General features: G+C 59.2%; 1 protein-coding gene across 3 annotated transcripts; it reads right to left on the reverse strand.

Annotated features, from left to right (window-relative positions):
• Window positions 1–15: 15 nt before the first annotated feature.
• HMOX2 (heme oxygenase 2) lies at window positions 16–14,785 on the reverse strand. Of its 3 annotated transcripts, none has more exons than XM_037507677.2 (6): window positions 14,754–14,785; window positions 3,766–3,889; window positions 2,281–2,398; window positions 1,515–2,006; window positions 729–855; window positions 16–640 (listed from the first exon to the last, which is right to left on the reverse strand). In XM_037507677.2, exons 2-6 carry the CDS (start codon window positions 3,849–3,851, stop codon window positions 513–515), a joined length of 951 nt encoding a protein of 316 aa, XP_037363574.1. In that variant the 5' UTR covers window positions 3,852–3,889; window positions 14,754–14,785; the 3' UTR covers window positions 16–512. The 3 variants fall into 3 exon arrangements, with proteins under 3 accessions (XP_037363574.1, XP_037363575.1, XP_037363573.1); XM_037507678.2 differs by lacking the exon at window positions 14,754–14,785 and adding an exon at window positions 13,881–13,980; XM_037507676.2 differs by lacking the exon at window positions 14,754–14,785 and adding an exon at window positions 6,256–6,402.
• Window positions 14,786–18,970: the final 4,185 nt, after the last annotated feature.

An 18,970-nucleotide genomic window follows, 5' to 3' on the forward strand; every position in this document is an offset into this window, starting at 1 on the left:
GGAAGGAGGTGGGCGGCCGCCAGAGTCAGAGTCCTCTTTATTGAACGCCGTAGCGTTTACACGGGTCGGAACAGATCCTTGGGGGCTTCTGGCCGCCAGGCCGGCGTTCCCAGGGCCTCTGAAGCAAGGCGCCCCGCCCCGCCCTCCCGCAGAGCCACAACAACCTGAGCTCGCAGGCTGCTCCGTGCCCGGGGAGGGGACGGACACGACACCACACGATTGCAGCAAGTGGGCCTGGGGGTGGAGGCGTGGGTGCTCCAGGAGCAGAGCCGGTGCCAGGGGTTCCGGCCAGCAGGCTGTCCCCAGTGCCACGGCTGGAGGCGGGGGGGCTGCAGAGAGGCCGGGCTTGCGCCCAGCTCAGCGTCTGCCCGCAGAGAGGACAGTGACAGGCAGAGACGTTAGCGTCTGGCTTTATTGGTTGCTGCTTGTGTCAGACCCCGCGTCTGAAAGTCCCCCGCGGTGGCCCTCGGTCCAGCGGAGGTGGGGCGGGCCCGTGTGGGGCGGCGAGTCCGTCACATGTAGTACCAGGCCAGAAAGCCGGCGGCCAGGGCCACACTGGTGGCCAGAACAAACTGGAGACTGGACTTGCTCAGCATAGCCAGGGCCATTCCAAAGGGGCATCCGCTGCCCTCCAGGGCACCTGCACGGCAGCACCAACGGGACGCGGCCTCAGCGGGAGAGGCTGACGAGCCGGCCCCAGGCGGGAGCGTGGGACAGGCCAGACCTACCTTTGTCTTGTTTAGCGGTGTAGTAGGGGCATTTGCGCACATCTCCTTTCCCATCATGCACGGGGAGTCCATCCTCCACGGCCTCCTTGGCCAGCAAGGAGCCAGCCTGGTCCAGTTCATTGAAGATCTACAGAGAGCACCAGCAGCCATCACTGGGCGGCCCGTCAGAGAAACACTCCCCCCACGCAGAGGGGCCGAAGCCACTGGCCCGGGAGCACGAGCCGCACGGTGGCAGCCCGGGCCCGGGAGCCGTGGCAATGCCGGCGCTGAGCCTTCCGTGCAGACCAGACAGAGCCCACAACACACCAGCAGGGCACTGACAGGAGATGGCAAAAGGCTGCCCCCCAGCCCCCTGAGGCACTTCCAGCTGGAGGGGAAGTGCTGCGAGGAAGGTGGGGCCGGCCCACTGAGGGCCCTCGGCTCTGCTGCCACGAGCCGGGCCCGCGGGGAGCCAGGGCTTCACTCCCTGCGGCCACGGGTGCCGGGGGCAGGCGGGTCCTCCAGGCTCGGTCCCTCCAGAGGCGGCTTGTAAAGGACTCACTCCCGTCCACATCCCTGAACCGAGCGAGCAGGACATCACAGGGCAACCCTTGCTAGCGACCCGATCCCGAGGACCAGAAGCCCGCGGCGAGCACGGGGTCCATTCTCCCCGCCCCCGTCCCATGCCGGAGGCGCTGCCCTTCCCCAAGCCCTCAGACGAGCTGTCGGGCAGGGCAGAGCCCTCCTGGCGCCCATCTGAGGCGCCCGCGCTCTCCTAACAGCTCCGGGCCGCAGCCCCGCCTGTACCTGCATGTTGTGCTCAAAGGCCTTGTTGGCCTCCTCCACGATCTTCTCTCTGGTCTTCGGGCTCAGGTCCAGCGCGTTCATCCTGGCCCGGTAGAGCTGCTTGAACTGCTGGGCATTGTCTATGTTCTCAAACAGGTAGAACTGCGTCCCCTCCCCCGTGCTGGGGAGTTTCAGGGCCCGCTGGGCCACCTTCTTCAGCACCTGGCCCCCGGACAGGTCCCCCATGTAGCGGGTGTAGGCGTGGGCCACCAGCAGCTCCGGCGCGTTCTGCCCCACGTAGTGGATCCGCTCCACGTACTTGCGGGCAGCCTCGGAGCACTGCACGCGCGTCTCCCAGCCCTCGCCAAAGAAATACTCCATGTCCTTGACCAGCGCCTCCTTGCGGTGCAGCTCCAGGGGGAAGTACAAGGGGGCGAAGGCGGGGTGGTCTTTGTTGCGGCTCATTTCCTCCTCCAGGGCCGAGTAGGTGAAGTAAAGCGCGGCGGTGGCCAGCTGTGGGGGGGGGGGGGCGGGGGAGGGGAGACGGCGACAGCTGTGGGCCTGCAGCGCCCTCCTACCCGCCGGCCCGTTTCTGCACAGGACGCGCGCGGCGAGAGGAGGCGGGACGCGGGCGGCCGCTTCCCCACGTCACTGCTCTCCAGCCGGGAGACCCACGGCGTGACGTCGAGAAGGGGTTGCGGGGAGGCCCGACTTCTCCCCGGTGCAGCTCAAGAGAGACTGCCCTGTGGGACTCGGCCCCGACCCGACCCTGCTCACGACCACAAACCTTAAACAGCTCCCTCCTGATGTTGCCTTTCAAGAAGTCCTTCACAAACTGGGTGTTTTCTGCCCGGTCGTGTGCTTCCTTGGTCCCCTCCTTCAGGAGCTCCGAGAGGTCAGCCATCCTGCGGGGACACGGACGTGTGAGAGAGAGAATCAGCCTTCCTGGCTCCGGGTGACGCTGGCTGAGCTGGAGGCAGAGGCTGCCAGAAGCCAGGCCCTCGTGGGCACAGGTCGTCCGGGGCGTGGGGAGGGCGGCCGAGTCTGCCTCAGGACGTGGGACACAGTTTGACCGGCCGACTCGCCACCCTGGCCGCGCGTCTCAACCACCCGAACGCCCGCCGCTTCACGCCCCTGGCTGCCCGGCGTCTGAGGAGACGGACACCTCTAACCCCCTCAGCACTCACCGGCTGCCCCAAGGAAAGCCGGGGCCTAGGGACTCCGAGCAGTTGTTGAGGGACTGTGGGTCCCCAGGAGGGCCGCGCTGTCCCCTCCCACCTGGCCCCCCAGCCCCTGGACCTGTGGGAGGCCCAGCAGGGGAGGGTGAGAATGAGACAGGGCCGGCCTGGTGGAGCCAGGGCCCGGGTCTGCGTGACGTGACGGCGTCCACGGGCCAGAGCGGGCCCAGGCCGAGACACCACCTGCAGGCAGACCCCGGGCTTTGGTGCTATGTCCAGACCCACCCCTAGAGCCCCCCAGGCTTGCGGGCTTCTTCAGAAGGCCGGCTCCTGTCACCCTGGTGCTTAGGTTTACAATTAGCAATTATTTCAAGATATTACCAAAAAAAAAAGCTCTGCAATGGCAGGACTTCCACAAGAGACGGAGCGTGACAACGCAGAGGCCCTGGGAGCCTGAGAAGCCGGCCCCTCCCCACAAAGAAAAGCCCCTTGGGTCAACATCCCAGGGGACACGAGAAAAGGTGTCAGCTTTGGGGCCTCCCCGGTGGCGCAGCGGTTGAGCGCTGGGTTGCGAAGCTGCCCGCAGCCTCTGCGGCGCCGGTTCGATCCCCGGCTGCTCCCCGGCCAACAGAGGAGGGTCCCACATGGCGCGCAGACCTCTCCTGCCGCCCGCTGCTCCCCTCAGCAGTGTCCTTCGGCCCTTCTGCCTGCTCTGCCCCCCGCTCTGGCTCTGGTGAATCCTCTCACCCTCCCGCGCTTCTGACTGTACCCAGTGCTTGTATAAATAAATGAATAAATCTTTAAAAAAAAAAAAAAAAAAAAAGGTTTCAGCTTTGCCTCCTGCTGTCACTCACACCCACGCGCCCAAATCCTGAGGGTTTTAAGACGACAAAGATCAAGTCCTGGTGCTCAGCAGCCCAGCGCCTGCCTGCCCAGCTCCTGGGGCAAGATCTTGGGGGCAGCCCTGAGCAGGAGGGTGCGGGTGCTGTCCCTGCCACTGCAGCCGCTGCCCGGGGTCCTCCGGGACACGCTGACCGCACCCCGCGTCCTGGTCACGGCCCGGCCCCGGCGGACAGCGCGTCCCGATGGCTCACCTGGCGTGGTTTTCCTTTCCGGGGGTCCCAGGGCTCTTTCTCTCCGACTCGTCCACCCCATCCGGGGCCTCCAGTTCTGCCGACATCGCCGCCGGGTGCGACTCCTACAGCTCTCGCCTCTGGTCTGCGGAGACAGAGGACCCGGTGACGCGGTGGCCACGGCGGCCGCCTCATCAGCCACCGAGGGGACGGCGCCCACGCGCCTCGGGAGCGGTTTCCCTAGCGAAGCTCTGCCGCTGCGGCGACCGCGTCTGCTAGGACAAACGTTGGAAGGAGGACGGTGGAGGCACCCGCCGAGGCTGGTGGCGAGGGAGGGGAGAAGGCCGCTGCCCCCGGACACCCCTGAGGCACGGGAGGGGCGCGCGACCGGCTGCTGTGCGCGTGCAGGGCGTGCCGCGTGTGGACAGACCCCGAGCAAAGGCACACGGGCGTCTCCTGTTCTGTAACTTTCCCACCTGAAATTCTCCTAAGACAGTGATGGGAAGCAAACGGCAACAGAACCATCACGAGTAAAGCTTAACGACGAACAGCGGCGCCGCAGGCCAGGCCCACTGTCTCGGGGGCGCCTCACCCACGGCCCGCCGGGTGCTCCCCGAGTCCGCAGAGCCGGGCCTGGCCGCGCCAGGCCGCCCAGCACACTGCCCCCCCCCCCACTCCCGCAGGCCAGGGAGACGGCGCGTCACCTCGTCAGTTCCTGCTGCCTGGGCTGAGCCGCCGCTGGGGGCTCAACAACTCCTGCAGGAACTCGCAGCGGCAGAGTGACGACGCGGGGCCCAAGCCAGCCCGGGTAGAGCCCCCCTCGACCTCCACCAGGGCCGCCCGGCTGCGTCTCCTACACGCGCCGCCAGAAACGGGGGTGGAGCGGGACAGGAAGTCGGGGCGCGATCAAGAAGAAAATAACCCCAACGGCCACTTTTCACGCCCCGTGGGGATAAACACGGCCCGTGTGTCGGGGAGCGGCCTTTGGCCGGTGGTGGGTGCCTCTGGTCGGGCTGAGGACACGCGCCCAGCCGGCTCCCGGGACAGCTGCGGTGACGTGCTGCTGCCAACAGTGACTGGGCGCGAGGACACCCCAGCCCTGCCCTCTTGGGGCGCAGCGTTGCTCCAGCACGAGGCCTTCTGCTTCTCTCAGCAACGGGAGTGGACAGGGAGGCGCCTGCACAGGGCCACCGCGGCCTGGGCCTGGCTTGTCCCCACAGCACTCTGTGCCCGTCTCTTCTCGGGCGCGCCCCCACCCCCACCCGCCCTTCCTCCCCGTCCTGCGAGACCCCCCCCGGGGGCTCCGAGCGCACAGGGCCACAGCTGCCGGCCTCACTGCTGCCGCCCGGCACTTGGAATAAACAGGTTCTTAACACCTGTTGGGTAGAAAACTCTCGGAAGGAAAAAAGGCAGGAGGCCGGCCACGGTCTAGCGCGTAATGTCAACAACACGGTTAAAAAAAGCGCAGCGACAAGTACTTTCTGTCCTGCTGCTCCAACGGTTTCCTAAACTCGAAACATAATTTACTGACGACGCACGACGCACCGAAGGCCAGACACGCTGGCTTGTCGGCCTGGATCAGCAGGCCAGGGCGCGCCACGCGGAGGGCGGCCAGGTGGCGGGTGGGGACGGGTGGGGACGGGACGGGCGGTCCCGGGAGCACGTGCAGCCCTCGCAGCCCGGGCCGGGAAGCAGAGTCCACTCTTGCGGCCTGGTCACTGCCCCTCTAGATGCCGAGCCATGAGCAGCGGCGCTCACGAGGACAGGAAGAGTGCCCCTCGCCCTCTGAAAAGCTGCTCCTCCAGCGTGGGTCCCGGGGCACGATCTCAGGATCGAGACCCGGTGGGGGCGGGCTGAGCCCTGACTGGATTCTGTGAGATCGGACCAGGGTCCCCTGAGCACAGAGCCTACGCGTCACACGTCCCGCAAGGCCAGTTCAAAGAAAACATGCTGAGAAAGACCCTGGATGCCACCCCAGGGGAGCGTCAAGCAAAAGCCTTCCGAGTGCAGAGCCGCCTGCCCGCGAGCGCCGCTCTCACCCCCGCTCGGGCACAGCCTCTCCCACGGCCGCTGCTGCCGGGGGCTGAGAGCGGGTGACGGAGACGCTTCTGCTGAATCTTCGTTTGGGAAAACCCAGCCGTGCACTTGGCTGCCAGGGGCTTTCTTCTCTACAAACAGGCGCTCTGCGGGGCAGAGGCCCGCGGGTCCACCCACCTCAGCAGAACGAAGCACCCAGGCCGACGCCTGACAGGCCCGGCCCAGCAGGCCGATCGCCGTCTCGCCGACGGGGGAAAAGCCCGGGACGGAGGGCATTCAGGGCTAACAATCAACCTGGAACACCTGGGGACCCCTCCCGCACGCCCCCGCGGCACCGCGTCCCGGCTTCGCCAGAGACCCGCACAGGCCGCGGCGCTCGGGGCGCAGGGGAGGGTGTCCAGGCGGCGGACTCGCGCGTGAAGGCCGAGAAGGAAAGGCTCAGACTCAGGATGCCGCTGCCCCCACACCGCTCACCTGCGTGCTCAGGCTGCCCAGCAACAGGGGGCGGCTCCCTGGGAGCACAGCTCTGCTGCCAGGCGAGGCAGGCCGGGGTCCGAGACAGATGGGCCGAGGAGAGGCCGCATCCCGCCCCGCCCCCACGAGGTGCGCGCAGGAAGGCTGCGCCCGCCAGCCCCCGCAGTGAGGCAGGGGTCCAGGACTCTGCACCCAGGGCAGGTCACAATGGGACCCACACATCTCCACAGCCCCCTCTCCATAGCAACCACTAGAAAAGGCGGGGCTCGCGCTGCTCGGCGGGTGGCAGGGCGGAGGGCAGCTCACTTCTGGTCCCGCGGCTACTCCCCTCACCCGGGGCTGCACTTGCTCCTGCACTGTCTTCTGGGGTGGCTTGTTCCCGTGCAACCTCGTCTTCTGGCACAGCCTCCCTCTGCTCCTGCTCAGTGGGACCGCCGCGGCAGGCAGGAGAGTGCACCGCACGCTGAGATGCTTGGGAGGGGGGCGCTCTCTGCTCCCCTGGAGCTCAAGGGCCAAGGTCTGCAGCCCCGAGGTTCCGGATTTCTCTGCCCTTTAAGCGCGTGCAGTAAAACTTCAGCTCTCTCCGGGCCACCGACGCTGCATCAGGCCCCACCGTGGGCCTGGACGCCCCTACCAGCACCACCCCTGTGACGAGCGAACAAACTGCGGCCGCAGAGACTGCCTGCGCACGCCCGTGACAGCAGCTTCAGGAATGTTCTCAAAATGCACACGAGACCTCTTGATTTGTGCGGACCTCCTGATTTGCACGATTCTACAGGGTTTTCCGGGTCAAGGTGCAAACCATTTTCAGAGATCACCAAAGGCTGCTGATGGCAAGAGGAAGAGAAAGGGCGCAACATAAATTTCTTGGGAGATTAGCACCTCCACAGGCAGAGGCTTAGGTCTATCTACAGGGGTCTCCTATTTCTCATTTTGAAAATTCATTTATTTTTGCATAGAGGAACTGGGGTGCAGGCCAGAGGTGGGGGGTGGTGAGAGGATCCACCAGAGACAGGGTGGGGAACAGAACAGGGAGATCTACTGAAATACACGGCTGAGGGGAGCAGCGGGGAGACAGGAGAGGTCTGCTGTGTCCTATGAGAGTCACTCCCTGGCTGGGGCTCAAACTCAGGCTGCAGGGGTGACAGCGCTGAGACTCAACCCCCAGACCCCAAGGAGGCCCCCAAATTGTATCCTATTTCTCACTTTGAATATGTAAGAGTACATGCTGTCTTTCCACAGACCCAGTCAAGCTAACAAAAGCTCGCCAGCACTCCTCCAAGGACACCAGCCACACCACTTCCTGACGGGAGGCGCTCTGAGGCCCTTTACTTAGAGAAGGTTTTGGAGCAGCACGAACATTCTCGTCATGTTTGTTGCTCTAAGGAGAGGGTTGACCCCACGAGAGCAAGAGCCGGACAGTACTGTAACAAGCCACATCCGGCCTCCAAACACAATTCGGAGCAAATACACCAAAGCATTAGGTTATCATTATGGGGGGGGGGGCGGGCGCTGGGCACAAAATGCTCCAGCGATCACAATTCACTGAAAAGAGAAAAACAGCTTGCCACTATAAACACTCCATGAGGCAGTCCCCACACACTACATGAATTAAAGATCTGAGAAGTGGGGACTCTAATTCCCAGGAGGGCAAACTGTTCAAACATCATGGTCTCTATTAATCACCATCAAAACCGAAATAGCCCAGAACATCGTGGCTAATGTGGCCTACCATGGCCAGGCAATAATGAATGAGTAACTTCAAGAAAAAAGGCAGGGGCCTCCCTGGTGGCACAAGGGGTTAAGACACAACCTATGAAGCTATCTGTAGCCGCTGCTGCACGAGTTTGATCCCTGGCCAGGGAGCTACCCACATGGCGAGGCAGGCCCACTCCTGTCTCCCCGCTGCTCCCCTCAGCAGTGTATTTCAGTAGATCTGCCTGTTCTGCTTCCCACTCCGTCTCTGGTCAATCCTCTCATGTCCTGCATCTCTGGCCTGTACCCCAGCTCTTGTGTGCATAAATAAATCAATCTTTAAAAAAATAAATAAATAAAAGAGGGCCTCCCTGGTGGCACAGGCGGCTGGGCGCAGCGCTGTGAAGCTGTCTGCAGCCTCTGCAGCGCCGGTTCGATCCCCGCCAACCTTGGAGCAACCCACATGGCGCGCAGACCTCTCCTGTCTCACCCTCTGCTCCCCTCAGCAGAGTATTTCGTCAGTCTGCCTGTGCTGCTCCCTGCTCCGGCTCTGGTGAATTCTCTCACTCTCCCGCACATCTGGCCTATACCCCAGCTCTTGTATAAATAAAATAAATCTTTTTAAAAAAAAAAAAAGGGCAGGAAAGGAAGACAAGATGGGGAGGGCGGCTGTCACCGTCCCCACGGGCTGAGGGAGGCATGGCACCCTGTGCTCCAGGCGCCATGGGCAGGCGCAGTGCTTCTTCCAAAGCAACCCACATGGAAGCCACACACGAGGCAACACAGGGGCGTGGGGGCGGCAGGAGACGGGCTCAGCTCCTCCAGGCCCTCAGGAGCTCTGAGCTCAGCCTAGCTCGCTCAGCCGTGGTCAAGGGGAACTAGGACATGCACTTCCTGGCCTCCATTTCCCGCCGCGCGTGCTGTGCGCAGGGGCACAGCTCTGGAACAGTCAGACTCTTGGGCCTGGATGTCCAAAACAGCAGAGAGGAGCTGGCCTTGGATTTGCCACTCGACCCGGACTGGCCGGAGGCCTGCTGGCGACTGGGTCAGGGCACCCTCTCCTCTTTGACACCTTGTCATGACCTTCCACACTGCCCGTGGTTTCTGTGTCTTACCGCCTAGCTAGCTAACTCTGTATCAGCCACACTGGACTGAAAGGTCCCTGAGAGGGACCCTGAGAGCCTCACCCACTCGTCATAGAAGGTGTCGCGGCTGTCGGGTTCCTGGGAACCACATCAGGCCCTGGCACTGGGCCGGCGGCCCACACAGCACTCACGCACGGACGGCGAGCGTGCGTGCTAACAAAGCAACCCTCCCTTCTGTCTCCAGTCTTCCGCCCAAACACCTCTTCAACTGAAATTAAAAATCAGAGACCTGCACTTCTGAAGATGGTAGAAAGAGCATCCGACGGAACAATCCTTGGCCTTTGGGGGGTTAAAAATTCCTCTGAGAAACGGATGAATTCTTTGGACACACTGTCCAGGACAATCACATTAAAAAAAAAAAAGTTGCCTGGGCCTTCCCTGGTGGCGCAGCGGTTGAGCGCTGGGCTGCGAGGCTGCCCGCAGCCTCTGCAGCGCCGGTTCGTTCCCGGTTGCCGGCGAGGGTCCCACCAAAAAAAAAAAAAAAGTTGCCTACGCCCTTCCCGAGCCACCACAGGTCTGTCCCCAGCTCACCAGGGACACAGAATTCAGGCTAAGAACTCCCACTCTCTGCGGGAACATGCTTCGGCGAGCCCCTGCGCTATGGAAGGGGGCTTCCTCTTTGCTTGGCCTCCTTCCTGCCTCTCTTCCTACACTTGTCTTTTACCTCGCCAGGCGGTCCAGTGCCCATTCTCCTGCCTTCTGTTTCTCAGCTCTTCACTTCCCTGACCTCCCAGAATACTCCCTTCCAAAAAGACAATCACAGAAAGACAGTTGCTGAGGGATGTGACTGGTGTGCACCTTCCCCGTGACGACAAATGCCGAGTGAACAGGGCAAGGCTGGGCCGGTTGTCCAGGCACCCTCAGCACCAATGCTCTGCCCACCAGAAGGGCAGCTAATATTTGCCAAATGGACAGACACCCCTGCATCTCTGTCCTCCCTCAGACACCTGCACTTGAACGTTGACTTTAAAATCATCGGGGGTGGGGGGGTCTCCCTGGTGGCGCAAAGGGTTAAGCACCACACTATGAAGCAATCCGCATCCCTGGCCAGCCAGGGAGCTACCCACAGGGCACAGCAGACCTCTCCTGTGTCGCCCGCTGCTCCCCTCAGCAGTGTATTTCAGTCGGTCTGCCTGTTGTGTTCCCCACTCTGTCTCTGGTGAGTCCTCTCACCCCCCACATCTCTGGCCTGTACCCCAGCTCTTGTATGCACAGATGGATGGATCTTTAAAAAAAATAACAATAAAATCATCAGGGCACATGCCTGGAAAGGTCAATGCAAAAGCAAGAAGGCACAACCTACAGCAGCTAGTCACCCTACTTTTCCCCTTTTGGGTCTACTAATATGACCTTCTGCAAAGATAACAAGTTGCAAAGCAGGACATTCATGACATTGACAAAGCGAGCTGGACATTTTGCTGAGGCTGACAAAAGCCAAGTGTGTGGTAAAGGAACGCACTGTGTTGAAAGCTGTTTCCTAACCAGTGGGATTCCTGCTATTACTAAGCAAGGAGAGGCCCGGCCCCTTGTCTTCCCGCAGAAAACCAAGGCAGCGAAGGAAGTCTGAACCTACCTCCAAACACCACATCTAGACCCTGTTCCCAGCCCACACTCAGTCTGGCTCACCAATTCTCTCCCTTCGACGGCCTGCCCTCCTCCAGACTACCCTGGAGAAGTTCCATGTGACAAGTTTCTCTGCTGCAAGGCATCATGGTCTCACCATGATGGAGATCTGGAACCTAGGGAGAGCGATGGCTCCACGTGGGCCACAGACATGCCACATCGTCACCAGCAAACATTTGTGACGCGCATGGGATGGGCTGTGACCACAAAGAGGCCCACCGAGCTCTGGACTTGGAATAACAGAGAGCGCCAGCACAAGGCGGAGCCCCGCATAAACCCTAATTGTGCAGTAAAGACAACGGTCTAACTAAAGAGTCTTTATAGCCTCTAGTGACAGCAGTTGCTGCCAGACAACAACCCCTACTTTCTTCCTCTGCCGCCCTGGCCGCATGTCGCCTGCTCGCTCACTGCTCTGCCTCCTTGCCCATCCAATCCCTCCCTCTGTGAGCCTGTGCTTCAGCAAGGGCGGCCCCCAACAAGCATCACCATGAAAACTTTTTTTTTTTTTTTAAAGATTTATTTAGTTATACAAGCACTGGGTACAGTCAGAAGCGCGGGAGGGTGAGAGAATTCACCAGAGCCAGAGGGGAGAGCAGAGCAGGCAGACTATCGAGGTACACTGCTGAGGGGAGCAGCGGGCGGCAGGAGAGGTCTGCGCGCCATGTGGGACCCTCGCCCAGCGGCCAGGGATCGAACCGGTGCTGCAGAGGCTGCAGGCAGCTTCTCAGCCCAGCACTCAACCACTGCGCCACCAGGGGAGGCCCACCATGAAAACTTTAAAAACACAGATCTCGGGCCTCCCTGGTGGTGCAAAGGGTTAAGCACCACACTATAAAGCATCCCCGGCCAGCCAGAGAGAAACCCACATGGCGCAGCAGACCTCTCCTGACTCGCTCGCTGCTCCCCTCAGCAGTGTATTTCAGTCAGTCTGCCTGTTCTGCTCCCAGCTCTGTCTCTGGTGATCCTCTCACCCCCCCCCCCCCCGCTTCTCTAGCCTGTACCCCAGCTCTTACATGCATAAATAAATAAATCTTAAAAAACAAAACAAAACACAGATCTCATGGCACAAAGCCAAACTTAGCAAAGCAGAAAGGTTTGGAAATCTGCCTTAGATCAATAAGCAGCATCCAAGGTACCAAAGATTCTAAAGTCCTCACATTTCAGATACAGAAACCGCAGCTCAAAGGGTTTAAATGTTTTTCTTAAAACATTTAAGAAACACATTAGTACACATCAGTACAGATTCCTTTTGGGGGAAACGAATCATTTTTCACTCTATTATAAATTAATCTGTATGTATTTGGATGATACATGTACAACAAAACTGTCTAGTGTTGAATAGCTATGGAGAAAAAAAATTATGATTAGCTTAATTCAATCCTCTTGAATTCAAACAGAGTCAGTGTCGCTGCAGACCTGAGAGTGAGATACTGAGGCGCACATCTGGAGAGCTCTCCTCCACATCTGTCACCAGCACAGGAGCACGGCGCCGGTGTAATTCCTACTCCAGTGTGGAACAGAGAGCCCTTAGGCCACTATTAAAATATCTGCTTAAGGGGTATAAAGCTACACCTCTAAATCATGTAGAATACTGTAAACCGTTATGCAACACAGTATTACACAACTTTAAAAACATTTGCTTAAAAGAAATTCACACTGAGAAATACATGTTTGCTAAAAGCCTAATAAAATTCTATCAAAGCAACATTAAAACCTGTTCACTGAAAAGAGCTTCATGAACGCCCAGGTGGGGTTCAGAACACTGCCCTGTGAGGTCTGAGCACAGATGCGGGGCATCAGACACCCAAGAGAGTCGCGTCTCCATCTCAGGTGGCTCACAAGCGGGGTGCAGCCCCGACGGGCTGCTCGTGACTGGGCTCCCTTCACAAGAGCTGTACACCTTCCAGCTCTCTCCAGTGACGCTGTCATTTGGAAATGCAAAGACAATGTCATTATGAAAGGATTTCTTGCGAAATACTAAATAAACGAAACTGCGTATTTTGTAAATACAGATAAAGTGTTAGACCAGACCATCGGTTAGGGGCTGCTGTATTTCAGCACGGTGTATCTAACTTATTTGGAATTTTAAAGAAAACCTCTGGTGAAATCAGCTATATTCCTTAGCTCGAAAACATGTCATATAACGGGAGACTTCCTTAGAGTCAATAAATGGCGTCAATGTGGAAAAGGAAGCCACACAGTGAACATTATCAGGGAACACCTGAGTGGCGACCACAGTGAAGTATCTTCCAGCTTTAAAAAGAGGCATCAGTGTCAGCAGCTAACTGCTCTGGTTCTCTCTCAGTGCTGGCAAGAATTAATCAGTAATGGCTCGGCTGCTCAGTAATGAAAAAATATTGTGAGAAATTTTTCAGATGACAGTAAAAGACAGTTTTCATTCTGTTTCCTCACAAACCTAACAGATAACAAGTTAAAAAGCAGAAAACTTCACTGTGTTGAATATGGACGACGTGACCCAGACCTTCTAATGCTCTACCACCAGGAAGAAAGACTGCATTCAAAGTCCATCTGTAGGGCCTCCCCGGTGGTGCAGCGGTTGAGCGCTGGGTTGTGAAGCTGCCCGCAGCCTCTGCAGCGCCGGTTCGATCCCCGGCTGCTCCCCGGCCACTGGAGGAGGGTCCCACAGGGCGCGCAGACCTCTCCTGCCGCCCGCGGCTCCCCTCAGCAGTGTCCTTCGGTCCTTCTGCTCCCCGCTCTGGCTCTGGTGAATTCTCTCACCCTCCCGCGCTTCTGACTGTACCCAGTGCTTGTATAAACAAAACAAACAAACAAATAAAACATGCCTCTAGAAAAATTAAAAAAAAAAAATAACAAAGTCCGTCTGTATGTCAACAACGATGCTGCCACATATACAACCTCTCATCTCTCTCCTCTCCAGGGAACTGCGACCTGAATTCTAACTTTTACCCGGACATGCACAACGATAATGCTCACGAGTCCTCCCTCCTGGGGGAGTGATATTCCGGCTTTCGGTGCAATCCTGGCGGCCAGCCCAGCGCCCCACGTACAAGAGAGTCAGCTTTTAAAAGGAAATTAAAAAAAAAAAACAAGACAGCCGGGAGGCCCCTGTCCTGTTTCCGTCTCCGCGCACAGGCCTGAGCCGAGGGAGTCGCGAGAGGCCGGGCACCTTGGGTCATTCACCTCCTGGGCGCTGGCATCCCCGGAGAGCAGAGCAGCTCACGCCGGCGCTCCTGGCATCTCACCGCGCTGGCCCAGACGAAGACAGATCACGTCGGGCAGTGGGGACCCGCGGAACTCCCTCTTCACACGCTCCGCCGGCCGAGGGCGCGCAACGGCCGCGCGCCCAGGGCCCCGGGGTCCCGCTCCCGCCGAGCCCCGCTCAGGGGCTGCCCTGCCAGCACCTCCCGGCTGCACCGAGGGACCCGCAGACGCCGGGCCGGGCGCGCCGGAGCTGGGGGCGGGGGGCTGATGACTAAACACGGACTCGCCCGCCGTTCCCCCTCCCTGCAAAACACGAAGTTGCTGTGGGTCACATTTCTAGTCCACACTCAGGTCCGAGCCGGCAGGGAGGCCGCCCCGCAGGCGCCCCTCTGCGGCCGGGGAGCCGGGCGGGAGGCGCGGGAGCCCGGGCTCCGGCTCCAATCTCCGCAGCGGCCCCGCGTCGGCGGCCGGATCTGACCTCGCGCCTTCCCCCGGCGGCGGCTGCGCGTCCGGCCGCCTCGCAGGGCCGCCTCCCGGGCCGGCGCGGGACGAGCCCGGCACGGCCGGGGGTGGGGGCGCCGAGGCCCAGGCCGGACGCTCGGACGCCGGCGGGCGGCGACCCCGCCGGGCCCACGGCCGCCCCAAGGGCACGTCCGGGCGACGCGGGCCAGCGGGCCGGGCCGGCCCCGCCCGGCGGCCGCCCCCGCCCCGCCCCGCTCCGCCCCGGACGCGGGGTCCCCCGCCGCCCCCCGCCCGGCCCGCCGCCGCCGCCCGGCCGCCCGCGCCCACAGGCCGGCGCCCCCCGCCGCGCTCCCCGGCCGGGCCCCGCCGCGGAGGCGCCCGAGCACTCACCGGCCGCGGCGCGCTCGGCCCGCCCGTCAGCGCCCGTCAGCGCCCGTCAGCGCCCGTCAGCGCGCGCGTCCGTCCGCCAGCGGCTCCCCCGGGGAACTCGGCCGCCGCAGCCGAGCGGGCTCCGGGGAGGCCCGACGTGCGCACGCAGCGAGGGGCGGGGCCTCTAGACCACGCCCCGGACACGCCCCTCGGAGGCCACGCCCCGCGCTGCACGGGGCCGCGCTCGTGTTCCGGGGCGGGCGGGCGGGGGCCGGGGGGCCCGGGGGGGGCCGGCGCGGGGGCGCGGGGCTCGGAGGCAGGGCCGGCTCCCTCGCTCGAGCGAGAAAGCAGCGTATTGTGAAAAAGCCACGTACGCGCGGTGTGGGGCAGCCTAGCTGGAGAGCATCGCGGCCTCCGGCGCCGGGCGCGGGTGGGGGAGGGCTGGGCGCACCTGTCCCGGCCCGCGTCGCGGCACCGGCAGGTGAGGGCGGCGGGCGGGCCGCGGGGCCCGGGTGGCGCCGATGGCGCAAAGGCTGGGAACCGTGGCGGCGGGGCTGAGGGTTCCCCGCGCCGCGCTTCGCTTCGGCTTGGCCGTGTGTGGACACGTGTTCGCAGCGACGCCGGGAGGGACGCGTCTTCGCGGCGATGGTTTCCCTTTTCCCCGACCCGCTGTCCTTCTTGTGCTCCCACCAGCCGGGGAGGTGTACAGGGCTGGGGTTTCTTCTGATTTCTCTGTGTCATTTAAAATTTTCATGAGAACGTCATAAAAAGCAAGTCATGACTTGGCAGGACTTTAAAGAGTGGATTTTCAGCACGGGGTGTTCACGGAAATGAAAGCCTCGGTGATTATTCCGTGATGCTTATTCCGGGATGACAGTGACGATTCTAATCCTGGTAGGTTTTCCTCTGGGAGTGTGATAGGGCAGCCCCGATATAAAATAAAACGGGTGGCCTGGCTGTGGGGCCTCACCCGCGCGCTTACCAGGGACCCATTAATACTCCACTGCAGGCATCACAAAAGGTTCATAAAAGGTTTATTTCCAAGGGAAAAGGAAATAAGGAAAATGTACAACTCAGGGAGAAAATAGGGAAATAAAGTCTTTAACGCGTCCTACCCGATCCTCGGACCTGGAAACCCAAAGGCCCTCTCAGAGCTGGCTGGATGCTGCGAGCTGGCGGAGAGCCAACATGGGGGATCCCCTCCAAAGCCCACTGTCTGGCTTTATACCACACCTGGCTGCTGAACCCCACCCTCAGGTCCCAGCCACCTTCCCTTGGGTGGTGATGGGATGTGGAGTTCCCAGTGTCTTTGGCTTTGGTCGGGGTGGGGGTGGAGTCCACAAAGCCTGTATGGGATTAGCTTTAGGACAGCCTTTTCCCCCTAACAGAAGGACTGCCCTGGCTAGCGCACGTTTGGATTCCCTTTAAATTTCCTTGCTATTCTGGTTACAGAAAAGCAAGCCTGCAGAGATAGGAGCAGTGAGTAACTGAAGTCGGGAATGTAATTGTTCTTTAGAAAAGTGTAATTGTCTCCCGGGGCTTCTGGTTTTCTTCCATAGCTCTAGATCATCCCATACCCTAGGCTACCGTGATCTAAGGAAACGTTGATTTGCTCCACCTGCAGAGAGGAGCTTAGTCCCCTCTCTGGTTTACCATTTCCTCCATCTCCTTTAGCTGGCTACTTGTCCTTGGGGGGCGGGATGAAAGGCTGCTCTGTCTGCAGGCAGTGGGGCCCTGCCTGGCTGCCCCCAGGGCGGGACAGAGCCTGCTCCTACTTTAGCCCTCGCAAGTGGCTTCCTTCTCAGGCCCACTAGACCAGGGAGGGGAACTCCGAGCCTTTCCAACATGTTCACGGGTGATAGGCAGGGCTCACGGCACCGCCCCTGCCCCACACACTCGTGAAGTTGAACAAAACCAAGTGGCTGCAGAGGCTCAAGTGAGTTGTGGGACTGAGCGCCCGCCTGGCGCACAGTGGGGACCCAGAGAGGCTTCCCACTGTAGCCATCATAATTATATGTGGCTGGACCGGCCAACTGGCAACGGCATTGCAAGAAGTCCTTCGTCAGATATAAAGGCCCACAGAAAGTGCTGAGTCACGCTGAGCCAGCAGCAATCCAGAGCGAATCTGCCCTCTCTCCTCAGGGCGGTAGGGGCAGGTCACCTGATTGTGGGCAGTGCAGCTTCCAGCTGCCAATCCACCCACCCACTTCCTGACAGCCCCATCACCAGCTCACCTGCCTTCCAGCTCTGGTGCTGGCCTCCAAGCTGTGAGCTCACCACGGCTGCTTGGGCCCAGTGTGGCCCAGGAACGTGACTCTCATTGAAGCTGGACTCTGGGACTGGCTGCCTGGACTTGTGACCAGAGCAACACACAGGCCCCATGCGCAGAAGGCCCCTGCACTTGTTTTAATGATTTGCTGTCCCTGACTTCAAATTCTTGATAGTTTTTGAATGTGAACCAGGAGCCCCATGTCTTCCTTTCGCACTGGGCCTTGCAAACTGTGCAGCAGACCTGCTGGGGCCCTTGTTCGGTTTTATTTCCTGAAAGTGGAACTCTCAGAACATTGGGTTTTGTGGTTTAACCCCATGCACTTAAAGAAAGATCTCATCTTACACCAGAATAATGCGCACTTGGGTTCCATTTGATAGGTATTTGTTGAGTTCTGGACATTGTGCCAGGAAGAGGACCCACAGTGACAAATAAAGTCTGGGGCCAGCTCTCGGGAAGCACTTGGTCTCATGTGGTTGAGACAATTCTGCCAGTCAGACAGAGATGGGTATGGGATAGGAGTAGTTAGCCTAGCCTAGGAGTCAGGGAAGGTTTCCTGGAGGAGGTGATGGTTATGTGGAATCTTAAGGAATCAGTAGGATTCAACCCTATTGAAGGTGATAAGAGGAAGTTATTCCAGACAAACTTTACAGTCTGAACAGAGAGGCATAACATAACAGGATGTGGAAGGGATTTATGTAAGATAAACACAAGATGATAACCTCGTTTACAAATGTTTAAAAAAGGATCTATATTAAAACATATGCCTCTTATAATAAATAATGAGCAATATTATTATATTAGATAAATAAAATACACATGTGAGTATGTAGTCAATGCTCTGGGAAGCCCCACCCCTGTCCTAGCAGGCAAGAGAGCAAAGCTTAGAGTCAGAACTTGCTTCCTGTTCTTGTTCTGGAAGCAGCTGTTGGAAAACCTGCTGCCCTCATTGTGAGCCAGTCTTTCAAGCCCCACTGTTGACCAAGGAGCTGGCTAAGGAAGATTTAGACAGTGGGTACCAGCCTGGCATCACCATGGTGCATTCTTTAGAAGTCAGGGAAGCAATTACCCCCCAGGATTTGCTGTCCTCTCCAGAAAGCAGCCACAGCTTTAGGGCAACACAATTTCAGAAATTAAACAATCTAAGCCTGTAGACAAAACCCAAAAGCCTCCAAGCTACAAAAATAATTACAGTTTGACCTCAACGACTCTGCTCCTGCCTATATAAACTCAGCTCAAACGCATGATGGCTCTAACAGGGTCAAATCTGTCAGACTGTTGACTTCCCAGGTTCAAATCCTCACTTTGATTATCTAATAAACTCTTTAACTATCAGGGACAGTTTTATTTTATTTTATTTATTTATACATATAAGAACTGGGGTGTAGGTCAGAGGTACGGGGGTTGAGAGGACTCACCAGAGACAAAGTGGGGAGCAGAACAGGAGGATCTGCTGAAATACACTGGTGAGGGGAGCAGCTGGCAAGACAGGAGAGGTCTGCTGTGCTCCATTGGTCAGCTCCCTGGCCTGGTATCGAACTCATGTCGCAGTGACTGGCGGTAGCTTGATAGTGCTGAGACTTAACCCCAGGGAGACTTGACACCAGGGAGGCCCTATCACGGACAGTTTTATTTCAGTCTCTACACATTACCTTGTGAGTTACCTCCACCGCTAGATTTCAAGGTCAGAAGAACAGCACCAGTTTTAGTTCGATTTCTGCTGTTATTCTAGTATCTGGTGAATGTTTAGACAGTTAATAAATATTTACTGAGCATGTAGGGGGAAAGCTCTTTTCCTTAACCTTTCTAATTTCCTGGCTGAGACACTCCCATAGTAAAGGATAGATTAACAGAAAAAAAGAAATTAAATTCCATAAGACCTCCCTGGTGGGCAAGGGGTTAAGATGCAGCACTATGAAGCTATCTGCAGCCAGGGGGGTGACCCACATGGCGCAGCAGACCGCTCCTG

This window comes from Talpa occidentalis, unplaced genomic scaffold (assembly GCF_014898055.3).
Source record: "Talpa occidentalis isolate TD23 unplaced genomic scaffold, MPIMG_talOcc4v2.1 talOcc4.12, whole genome shotgun sequence".
In the NCBI taxonomy this organism is placed as follows: domain Eukaryota; kingdom Metazoa; phylum Chordata; class Mammalia; order Eulipotyphla; family Talpidae; genus Talpa; species Talpa occidentalis.